Source organism: Anopheles bellator, chromosome 2 (assembly GCF_943735745.2).
Source record: "Anopheles bellator chromosome 2, idAnoBellAS_SP24_06.2, whole genome shotgun sequence".
NCBI classification, from domain to species: Eukaryota; Metazoa; Arthropoda; class Insecta; order Diptera; family Culicidae; genus Anopheles; species Anopheles bellator.
Genome location: NC_071286.1, coordinates 75,736,515 through 75,747,949, shown reverse-complemented (window position 1 = coordinate 75,747,949; position 11,435 = coordinate 75,736,515). Strand labels below are relative to the sequence as shown.

At 49.6% G+C, this 11,435-nt stretch overlaps 2 protein-coding genes across 2 annotated transcripts in view; both read left to right on the top strand.

Moving 5' to 3' along the window:
- The window catches only part of LOC131208064 (zinc finger and BTB domain-containing protein 17-like), a 2,636-nt gene extending 2,619 nt beyond the window's left edge, over positions 1-17 (top strand). Inside the window, exon 4 of the mRNA XM_058200709.1 lies at positions 12-17. Coding sequence (XP_058056692.1) covers positions 12-17 — 6 coding nt within the window. The remainder of the gene's footprint in view (positions 1-11) is intronic.
- A 2,038-nt stretch (positions 18-2,055) lies between these two features.
- On the top strand, positions 2,056-11,385 carry LOC131210616 (uncharacterized). The gene is made up of 5 exons (XM_058203890.1): positions 2,056-2,146; positions 7,581-7,661; positions 10,256-10,354; positions 10,426-10,487; positions 10,557-11,385. The coding sequence occupies exons 1-5, from the start codon at positions 2,056-2,058 to the stop codon at positions 11,181-11,183; spliced, it is 960 nt and encodes a 319-aa protein (XP_058059873.1). The 3' UTR covers positions 11,184-11,385.
- The last annotated feature ends 50 nt before the right edge of the window (positions 11,386-11,435 follow it).

Sequence of the window (11,435 nt, the reverse complement as noted above, 5' to 3'; positions counted from 1 at the left end):
ATTTGAATCAGAACTAAGTGGCATAGAATGTATGAACAGCACGTCTAGAATGGAGGAAGATGAAACGATTGTTGATTCTGAACTAAATGGCGCAGATTCTATGAACAGCCCGTCTACAATGCAGGAAGATGAAACGAATGTTGATTCAGAACTAAGTGGCAGATACTCTGTGAACAGCCCGTTTACAATGCAGGAAGATGAAACGATAGTTAAAACAAAACTAAATGGCAAAGATTCTATGAACAACCCGTCTACAATGCAGGAAGATGAAACGATTGTTGAACCAGAACTAAGTCCCGTACACTCTGCAAACAGCGTTGAAAGTGATGAACCGGAGGAGCAAAACAGTCGAGAAATGTTGCTAGAACTTGAAATAACTCCCACTTTCGATTGGCGGCGTAGAATAAACACAGATTTGTGGGAAATACTGGGGGTTCCGACCTCCCTGAGCATGTTGCATGAAATGCAATCTCGCCAGAAACGTAGAAACATTGCAAACAGCATGTACAACATTGGGAGACCCGAAAGTTGAACGGTCCCAATTTCTCTAGTTGTTGCAAATTTTCTCTCAAAAACCGCTTCTCATATTGTGAAACAGAAATGAAAAAAGGGAACCAAATATTGAATGTTGAAACGGATTTGTAAAACTATTATAAGTTCGAAAATCTGATGATCAAGTAGATTAGACAATAAAATTTTCTTTGATAAACAGTTAATTGTCTTTTATTTATTTTGTTGCATGTTGAACTCAATGCTGATCGTTTCGTTGCTCGATATTTCCAAGATTGATCGGGAAACACGCTGGCAAAGCTTGCAACGTGCAACGGAACATTTAAACTTTCGTTCATCGAAGATCAAATCTTGTAACGTCAAGGCACCGATCATCGAGCACCACCTCTTTCGTCGACAGCAGCAGCTGCTGGCACCCGAACGTACTGGCCCCACGAAAGCACGCGGTGCGCAAAGCACGAGCGAACGATCATCGTTCAGTCGTTTGCGAGCGATCGACACGGTTCGTCTCTTACCGTGCCGTTGAAGTCTTCTGTTTGAGTCTTTCTTTCGCGCTTCGAAATTCTCGGTGAGTGCTGCGATCATTTCGCCGACGTTCTACGACACACACCAGCCGTCCTTTTTGGAAAGGATCGTGAAGGACCCAGGGCCAATTTGCTCCGTGTGGATCACCCCCCCCGGATTTCGCTCCGGAGGTCCAAAAGTGCTTGGAGTTTGCGTGCGTCTGTAGTGCCGCTGCGAGTGGTTTTGCGGCGGAAACGGCCACCGTGACGTATTGCATCGTGCAATAAAGAAAATCGTTTCACCCGGCGCAAGCCCGGCCACCCGGTGCATCCCGTGGACGTTGTGGTGGCCGTGTTCGTTGGACGGTTCGCAAGGGGCGGCTCAAAAATCGAAATTCCGCGGTGAGAAAGTTTTTTCGCCGTGTTTTCTCTCGCTCTTTCGCACTACACACGCACAGTGTGTGTGCTTTCTTCTCTCTCTCTCTCTCTCTCGCTCGCTCGTTCGGTCGCGTACGATCGATTGAGACGCGGATCGTGCCGGAGGAATCGGGGGTTGCAGAGCCTGCGGTGGTGGTGGCTTCTTCAATTGTGTCGCATCGCGTAACGAAAGGAAATCAAGTGAATAAATATTAACCACTGTTTAATTGAAAAAGGTAATAAAACAAACCTCACCAACAATCCCAACGAGCTTTCGTGTGTGCGTGCGAAGAAATGGTCAGTTTTTCGAAGGTGTGAATTGTGTTGTCTCAAAACGTGTCTCAACCCCGGCAGGGTGCAAAAGCATCACATTGGCAACAGGCTCTTCCCTGCCGTGTCCTCTCACGGGATCACAATCACCGATCTGGGTGTGTTTGAGTTATGTTATGTGCAAGTGTTGCGAAAGATGCTAGAGATGGTTGATCATCAGACGCTGAAATGATCGCTGTTGATTCGTTGGTCCGATAAAGTGATTAAGGCTCACCACGAAGGAAGCAAGTCCTTCAACGCACCACAAAGTCCCCCAGAGAGCGATCAACAGGCAGCACTCACGATGACGGTGATGATGGTGGCACGTACTCTGGTTGGACTGCGTCCACGAACGAGGCGGCCACTGCTGCTGATGATCTTACTGTTAGCGTTTGATGCCGTTTCATGTAAGTATATTTGCAGACGCATGCTTGTGTACGTTGTGAACGGACCCGAAAAGGTCAACCCGGCATGCCTGACGACGGCCCGTCGGAACGTGAGAGAGTGCGTAGGTCGTTTGAATGTTTTAATATCCCTTGCTCAACACTTTACGATTCGATTGGCTTACGACGCATAACTTAATGCTCCGAGCAGCGGGAGAATCACGTGTCAGGGACACCGCTGCTGGGGAGTGTGCCGAGCGGGTCGAAACCCTGCTGCTACGCACGTGCACTTGCTGGGCGTTCCGTTCACTTGCGCAAGTACGCAAAACGAAAGGGAAAATAACACGTTACAGTGTTGTTTCACTTTCGTTCGAAGCGGTTCACGGGTCCGGGTCCGTGACGGCGACGACCGGTCTGGGTGGGCCGGAAGTGCAGTTTGGCCTGCACCCCTTCGCACGCCTTCCAGCTTTTCTCTTTTTCCACCACGGGCGGGCTGGCGTGATGGAGCTTTTCTTTCGGAGCGGAAAAACATAAACACTGACACTGCCATCCGGAGAATGTCGAACGTGATCGATTTTTTACGCCACTCAATTAACGGCACGCCATTTTTCCGCGGCGGCGGCACAAAACAACAACCGCCTCTTCTGGTGGCGATGAGTGATGGTTACGAACCTTATTGCTTTCGTAAACAACCGGTGTAATTGTGGATGGGCGAAGCACACATAAAAAAAGAACGAAGAAGCCGCTTCCGCTTTTGCGTGCCAACATCTGATAAAACATTGCGCAACTCTTTGGCTCTTCAGGACTCCCCACCCGGGATGGCCTCCCCAACTGCGGGCGGTGCCTTTGGTGTGCGGCTGTTTTCGGTTGTTGATACACAAATTTGCAACGCCCATCGTCGCGAGATGGCCCAAGGAAAGACAAAGGATGTTGAGATGATGTTGTGCCAAAAACTGGTAACTGGATTCGGAAACGGGCTTTCAAACGGAACAACTCTCGCTCCCGGACATTCTCCCTAATGAACGGAATTAACGTATCCCAAAAGTGTTCCTTACGCAAATCACATTCCACTGCGGCCGGCCAGTGATCGGCTTAATTCGTGGCACTAAAAGCTAATTAGAGATCATTTTTGTATCCTTCCCGTAATCTATCAACACTTTCCGTTCGGCACCCAGCCGTTGGTACGTTTAATTTGATTAGCGTCCATAAAAGATGCGTCTTCATTGTGGCCCATCCGTGGACCGTCACGGGAAGCTCGCGTTCGTGCCGCGTCAACCGTTTGACAATGCTAATCAGTTTTCACTTTCACGAAATGACGACGCCCGATCGAGAGACCTTTCTCGCGAGGGTCTCGAGACCTTTGATCGGTTGCCGTTGCCATCAATCCGGTGTGCGGTCCGTCCGGCCTACGGGGTGATAAAAATGAGTCAGGCAGACGAACCTACTAAAATGGCCCATGGCTGGCCGGTGGACCGACATCTTAATGGCTAACGAGGGTCCTCAGGTACCGGGGCCAAGCCATGTTAGCCCCCAATCGGGAGAACAAATCAGTGATTGATTAATCGTTCGAGTGGTATTAGCTAACGGAATGATGAAGATCGGCGTGGCACCGAGCCTTGCATAATAGTGGTGGATCGTCGGATTATCCGACCGTCGTCCGATTGATTTCACTTAATGCGTTAATCTGTTATGGACTTATAATTACATCGGCAGCTCGGCTCGTCGATTTGACGATGTTTGCAACATAAGTAAAGAAACATAAATTCCCATTTACGTTCATCACTGGGATGGAAAGGGATAGTTGAGGTTCACATCAGACACGACGTCCGATAATAAAGAGCCACACTATGCTCCGAGAGTACGCAACAATGCAACCAACTTCCCTCTGACAGGGCGTGCGACGTGACGTGAAAAGTTCTCACGAACTGACGTGCGTTGGTGAAGGCCGTCACAATAAAAGTCGTTTAAGGAGTGAGCGGGTCAGTCGCCGGTTTATTCCTGCCACCCGGGTAGGGCCCGTGTCCCAAAGGTCCCAAAGCTACACGGGCTTCAATGTGAAGTATCTCATGATCGCCGACAATGCTGCGAAGAGATCGGTAGCAGACGGTGTAATCACCTCCGAAGCGTTGCTTTTGAAAATGCTTCTCAGTTGAGAGGAAAAATGCAAAATCATAAAACGGCTCGTGAAAGACGTGAAGATGATTGACCACCATCGCGCCTTCGGCTGCCCGCGATTTGCGGTGACGACGCGGATTGCGTGATGAAATTGTTCGAAGACAAAGCAAATGAAGATGTTGGTGCGAGACGTCTCAAGAGTGATTGTTCGGCTGAATGATCTCATGGAGCTTTCGTGGAGCATCGGTTGCCTTGGTGAGCAATGGCAGGATAGGTCTGTCTGATAGGTGGGCTTTCCACGCACCGTTACCCACCGAGAGTATCGGGAAAATTGGAATCATAATTAGCGAAAAATCGGGCCACCCGACGGTACCCAACACGCGCATCTTGTAATTCATTCCCCCGATTGCACGCCCCGTTGCGACTTTATTGCCACAATTCAATAATCGACCCGTCGGTGTCGGTGTCGGGTCAGCTCATTTGCATGAAATCCGAGTGCCTGGGAAATGGGTTTAATGTTGCAAACGCTTTACGATGTGTAATTTTTTGGTACAATGCCATTAACACCACGCTGCCTGCGGCCAGCCACGATGACATTGACACCGTTCACACCGGCGGCCCGAGGGCCGAACTACGCGATCCGCGGGATCGGCGGCTCCCCGTGACGGCGACGTGATAAATGCGATCAACAACGCTACAACGGCAACGTTATAATCAGCCCGGCGGGTCGGCGAAACCGAACTGGAGCCCGGACCAAAAGTGACCCCGTTCGGTGTGGCGTGTTTCGGCCAACCGTTTTACTCTTCCCACCCATCTTTCGGCTCAGGCTGTTGATCTGAGATCTGGTTTAACCGAGTTCGGAGCACCGCGAAACCCGGTGGAAAAATGGCGGTGGTGAAAAACGACGACGACGACGAAAATTAAATACAGCAACTCATTGTGGTGCCGACCACAAGGCCCCCAGTGGTTCACAAGGTCACAACCGTGCCGGGCGTTTTGACCTGGTGGCCTTTCGCTGCAGCGCTACGACCAACACGCTTTCGTCGTACTCGATGGTATTCCGGGATAAAATGGAATTGCATCACAGAGGAGTGGCACTTTCGAATGAAGTTTATGAGTCGTTTTTGCAGTACTTTTAATATATTTTTGCAATTACAATTGAAGTCATCATCATGTGGATAATGTTAATGCCTCTAATGTCACTTCTGACATTTAGCTAACGCAGCATCATAAACGGATGCTGTTGGGGCCAATCTCCACTATGCTTATGGTCTAGTCAAGCAGCAGTGCAATATGTTGACCCACTTCGCCGTTAATGTCGAAGGTGCTGAGGGGCTACAAAGATCTCCGCAAACGGCTTCCTTCCATTAAGTACTTAAGCCTCTCGACATCTTGCGACATCGTACCTCGTACGGTTCCCGTGACAAGCTCGTTAGTGACTCGTTTCACCACACAAGAGGAATGCAAATGCTTGCCCCGCACAGCGCTCTTACACAAATTTAGTTATTACTTAAACCCATTGCGCCGTGTCTCCTTCCGTGGACGATCGATTAGTTTTCTCTTTCAACTACAACCTGTAAAACACGCCGTATTGTGCAACGAAGCGGTATGGTGCGTGGAGCACTTTCGGAAGTGGCCCAGGCCAAGGCGGAACAGATTGTATAGTTGCTGTGCGAATTCATGGGGGTTTCTCGCCTGTACCGCTTAGGCGTTGAAGTCTTTCGTCGTCGTGCAGACCGAATGCATGCCGGCGCCCCCCTACCGGGAACGGGTTTTTCGCGCCAAGGTCTTTCGATTGTGTGCGGCAATTGAACGAATTGCTCGGCTGATCAGGGCGGGAAGGTCCTTTGGGTTGGGCCGTCAGGGGCGACCGTACTCGGGGTGGACTGGCAACCGCGCAAACAGGTTTCTGATCGTGCTTCTTACGTAAACGCGTGAGATCGCGAGATCGACCCATGGGCCGACGGATCCGTGAACGTCGTTCGTTTGCCGCCGTCGGAAGGAGAAAAGCTCGTATCGAAGGTGTTTTGAAATTAAACTAGAGAAAATTGAGCGACAGTTGCTGTTGTCGGGTGACGGACGCTGACGTTGGCGGGACAAAACACATCGCCAACACATCCACATCCGCAACATCTCATTTACACGGCAGATGATTAGTAGAAAACCGTTTGCCAGCTTCACGCCTTATTAATGATGGCGGTAATTGATGAGTTTGGTAACCGAATTATACACTCCTGAAACCATCAATTTCAGCACTCGCCCCAAACAGCGACCGACGACGGCGATGAGCGAACGAACGCGGTAGGATGCCGGGCCGTGATGGGCTAGACGTCATCATTAGAGGATGATACGAATGATGGTGATGTTGACTGCGGCGACGACGATGATGATGATGTTGGTGCGTGTTTCGGAGTGGAAAGGCTCAAATGTCCGGGGCCAAACTATCTATTGAGCAATTTGCACCGTCGGTAGTCATTTTGTAATTTAGTGCCTGTAGTCCTGTGTGTAGGCTTTTTGTATCTTTTTCAATATCATCATTTTCGTTTGATGATTGGGCGCTTTGCCATCGTGTTTGAGGCTCTTGTTGTGTAGATTTGGTAGCTGTTCATTGACTTATTTTAGTTTATTGAAATGTTTTTCAGATCTTGTCTGGTTTACTATTAAATTTGTTGTACTTCGTAAAAGAGCACAAAAGATCTTAGATCATGGATTCAAAGGATTTTAATTTTGGAGAGTTCGAAATTAATGCAAGCCACGATTAACTAAAGCAAAATGACTCTTCACCTACGAAATCAAGGAAATATCTTTATCAAGGAAACAATAACCCCTTTTTGGCTTCTTTAGGGGTTCATAAAACAGTACCAGCTCTAACACCATATGGATCTATTTTGGCAAAGTCTCGATGACTTCACAAATGAAGATCGTTGAAGAAACCCCACAGAGAAACGGAAGTAACCATTGCGGAACCCAAAATTTGTAGGCTAAACAAAATCAAAGCCGCAAAAGAAACGCAAACCACAACAACAGCCAACCAACGGAAAGCTTCCCGCACCCGAAGCAGGAGCACAAACCGCTCTCAACAGATCGCCCTCGCCCGGGGTTGCCGTGAAAGCATCATTTGGTGGAGCGATTTAGCCCCAAACCCGGCGCCCCGGGTGTGTGTCCATTTTTTTGGTTTTGTTTTTATTGCGCACCTTCCATTTTGCCAACCGCCGCGGGTATTTGTGTGTCCTCGTACCCTAAAATCAACCCACAATTCGGCTATTAAAAATGCCCACTTACTCATTCATTATCCGTCCTCCCGTTTTCATTCCATGTGGCCGCCGACGCCGCCCCCACGCAGTCACAAATGCGTTCATCGTACCGGAGGAGCTGCCATCGATACTTTCCCTGGTTTACTCCAACATTCCACCGATCAAGAAAGGTAAGCGCGGAACACCACCCGAGGGTCCGGCCCAATCCAGTCCGGAATGCAAATGCCGGGCTGGCCAGGCCGAGGCCGAGTCCGGACCTTCCCGGAGAGTGGATCGATCAATTACCGAAGTCGAATTATGTAATTTCTCTCCCGGCGGACCCAGCACGGAAACAGGGTTAATGGAGATCCGATCGGTCGATCCGGCGTTTTGGCCGGAACGGAAACCACAGGATCGGAAACCGTTATATCCGCGGCACGGTTGGTTTCATAATCTCCTGAATCGATAGCATTATCCCGAGGGTACTTTGTTGGTCCTGCACTGACGTCCGAAATTTCGGTCTGATTCGGTATGATTTTAAAACCACCCCAGTGAGTCAGCGAGTCCGGTTAACCCCATTGATGGCTCCGAACCGGATATGGAGTCCGGTGTTTCAAGAATGGCTGACACTCGAAAGAGTAATCATTCGAACCGCGCGAAAAGTGACGTGGTGCAATATTGTTTCCATAAACCGCTATCGACGCATAACTTGCACTTTGAGCTCAGGTCCATAATGTTCAAAATTATTAATGGAGGCGAATTTTGGATTTGGTCCGGCGTATAATACTTTCACCATCGGTGAATAAATTTGCATCGATCACAATGGCGGGCATTGTTCTTTCGAGGACTGTTTTGGTGTTTTTCCTATTAAAGAGCGCATAGGAAAACATATATTTTTTCAAACGAGATGATTTGCCGTTCGATCGGATACGATACGATCCTATGAATCTTTGCCTGTGATGAGCAGCAGCGGGGGTCAGGTGGCCTACCCAACCCGTTATTGATACGCAACAACCGGCCACAACATAACCACCCAGGTGGGCAACCGCTAGTCAGTGGAAAATTGATTGCCCTCCCTCTCTCTCGGGTGCGATGCATCGAAACCAACAAATGCTAATCGCGGAGCTCGGACAGCGAGCTGCCGTTTTTGCCTTGAAACCGCGCCCGTCCACATTGGTCGTGGGATCGAGGGACAAACATCGCGCAGCGCCACTCGACGACGATCGGCGAGACAACTTTCCCTTTCTGTTTGCATCGGACACCGTCGGACATCCGGACGGACCGTCTTCGCGCACCGGAGCGCGGGGCCACGGGCAAACATCAATCGAGTTGCGCAGTACAGTGGGGTGCATAACTTTCATTGTGTGCACTTGCCGTGTTGGGATTTGTCCATCGTAATGAAATGGATACACATCAAATAGCTAGGCGATCCGAGAGGACCGCTGGGAAAAATCAACTTCTTAATCTCACCGTGATCGAGCGAGGCCGGCTCGCCCGAATGCAGCGACACCCGGCCAAGCAATTGCATAAGTCTTGGCAGCAGAGAAAAGGGAAAATAAAACGATTCTACTCCGTTTTGTAATTCGCGTGCAGAAAATGGCCACAATTCGCAACTGCCGGCAAACGGTGCATTACGGCATCGTTGGCGACGTTAAGTGGACTGCTCCCGTCCCGGTGGAAGTGAAACCGTGCAAAACACTCCCAGCCTGGCCATAATTTTGCCGATGAAAGTTGCCCGATGAAAGTGGTACTTGCTCGCGGGATCGTCGATTAGACGCTCGATTGCACGGTGGTCCCGCCCGGTTGATCGGTCCTATCAATCGGACGATGCAAGATATTAAAATGCATCGCTGCTAGTGATGAGCTCTATGATCGGTTTCAAATGGTTTCATGGAAGAGCCATATTTTAGTTAAGCCGTATAGTAAGTTAGGGGGACACTCCTGTAGCAACAGATCAAAGAAAAAAGTTCCAGATCGACAGGATCGACCGAATTCTGCAATTGGGCTCTGAAAAACCAATTGGTTTGAAACGCTAAACGCATTAACGTCAAGCTAACATAACTCAAGAGACCTCAATCCTCTCTGTCAGAATAATACTGAAAGTCCTTAATATTTTATAATTGAAGGATGAAGTTAGCCATAATGTTTCTGTGAATGGTTGTTGAATCTTGCTTAACACTAGAACTCGTGCACTCTTTTTAAATACTATTTTCACGACTCCCTTTTGAACTCTAATATCAGTGCGTCGACTTTATCTTACATTCAACCATTTTGTCAAAAATTAATCCAACTGTGGAAATCGAGCATCGTGGAACGTTCTCCATCGCCCTGGCCAATAAACTATTTCAATGTCAGCGCGTAGACTTAACCCAAAACCAAGCAGACCCGAAACATCGATTAACCTTCCACTAAACTCGGAGTTGTGGCTCCGAGCTTTCGGAAACTATGGCCTACAAACCGCACCAAACCGTCACTCGTGGCACGTGGCCAAATTGGAAGGTAGCTTTGCGTCATTAGCCGCGGAGGCCACGGAGGTCTCTGCCCTTGAGCAGTGGCAGCGCTCTCTTAAGCGCTGTGTGGTAACACTGTGTTAGCATGTAACTGTGGCTCTAGCTCTAGCGTATCGACAGCTCGACAGCTGCATCCTAGGGTTGCATTTTGCAAAGTCCAAGTTTCCGTTCGGAACCCGCTCAACCGGTTCAGTTTCACTTCCGTCGGTGGATCGGGCGGCGTCCGGAGTGAAGTAAGAGCAGTATTAAGGTACGATTTTCAATTTTCTCCACAGGAACCGATTCACGGATAGGTTTTGGCTTTCGACTGGGCGAGCATGCGGATTTTCAGGTTCAGCTGGAGCTGGGTCCCCAGCTTAACACGCGACCGATCGGTGAGTGTGAAACGCGTGGAAAATTTCGATTAACTTTATATTCGAATCAATTCCCTAACGCTTCGTTACAGGAGCGGCCGCCGGAAGTAGTAAACGATACGTGGATAATGAGGACTACGCAAACTCGATAAGGGTACGGGGCGTGCACGTCATGGCGGAGAGCAAACTGATCAGCGCACACTAACCTTCGCTTTCTCCGTAGAATTCACCCCGAAGCGGATCGTCCTGGCTTCAAGCGTGGTCGAAACAAACGAAACAGCGGCAGCAGTTCAACAAGGATAAGCTGCGGGACGCACTGATGCCCCCGGCACCGGTAATGAACGAGGGGGCCTTCAATCAGCTGCAACAACTGTATGAAATGAACAAACAGCGCGAGTACGAGGATTCCGTCGGAACGCTGCCGGCGGAAGTGCTGGAGACGCGCATCAACCTGCTGAAGGCGTTACACAATCCAGTGACACCGTTTAAGCCCATGCCCGGCGCGGTGAGAGGCGAAAGTGAAGCGAAAAGTTTGTCCACAGCAGACGTTCAAGCTGCGGAACCGACGGTCGGATCGAGCAATCAGATTATCATCGTTGCTGAACCGGATGTCCCGTCCAGCACAACCACTGGAGTAGCAGTTGCGGCTACAAAGCCCACGATACTGTCAAGCACGGTCGGGGAAAATGAAGTCAGTAGTAGTAGCAGCAGCAGCAGCAGTAGCTCTACCACGGCCACGGCAACCGTCGAAGGTGGTCGAAGAAATGTGCGGCGACGCACCAATCGACCGGTTAGCAAGCGGGACAAGGAACGAATTACGGCTCAACTGTCCGACGTGTCGTTGGACTAAGTTTTGCAGCGCCAACGCCACTGTCCACGGCTGCGGATCGGCATGTATTATAGAGGGCGGGGTGTGAAGCCGGACACACCGGCTTCGCCGTATGTTCGATGTATATAGTTAATGGTTTAGGATGTGATATTTATTGACTACTGGCGGGTCGTTCCTTTGCACTATCCGACGAACGTGGGTGGGTGTACTAGGTGGGGTAGCGTTTAAAAGTTAACGAAAGCAGTACCTACCTAGGGTAACGTATTTTAAAAT

Bases quoted from the DNA above. Each gene is read 5' to 3' on its own strand.
- LOC131210616 (XM_058203890.1), top strand. From the start codon at position 2,056: ATGGTGGCACGTACTCTGGTTGGACTGCGTCCACGAACGAGGCGGCCA. The intron at 7,662-10,255 runs GTAAGCGCGGAA...TTTTCTCCACAG, and splicing joins CATTCCACCGATCAAGAAAG to GAACCGATTCACGGATAGGT. The intron at 10,488-10,556 runs GTACGGGGCGTG...CTTTCTCCGTAG, and splicing joins ACTACGCAAACTCGATAAGG to AATTCACCCCGAAGCGGATC.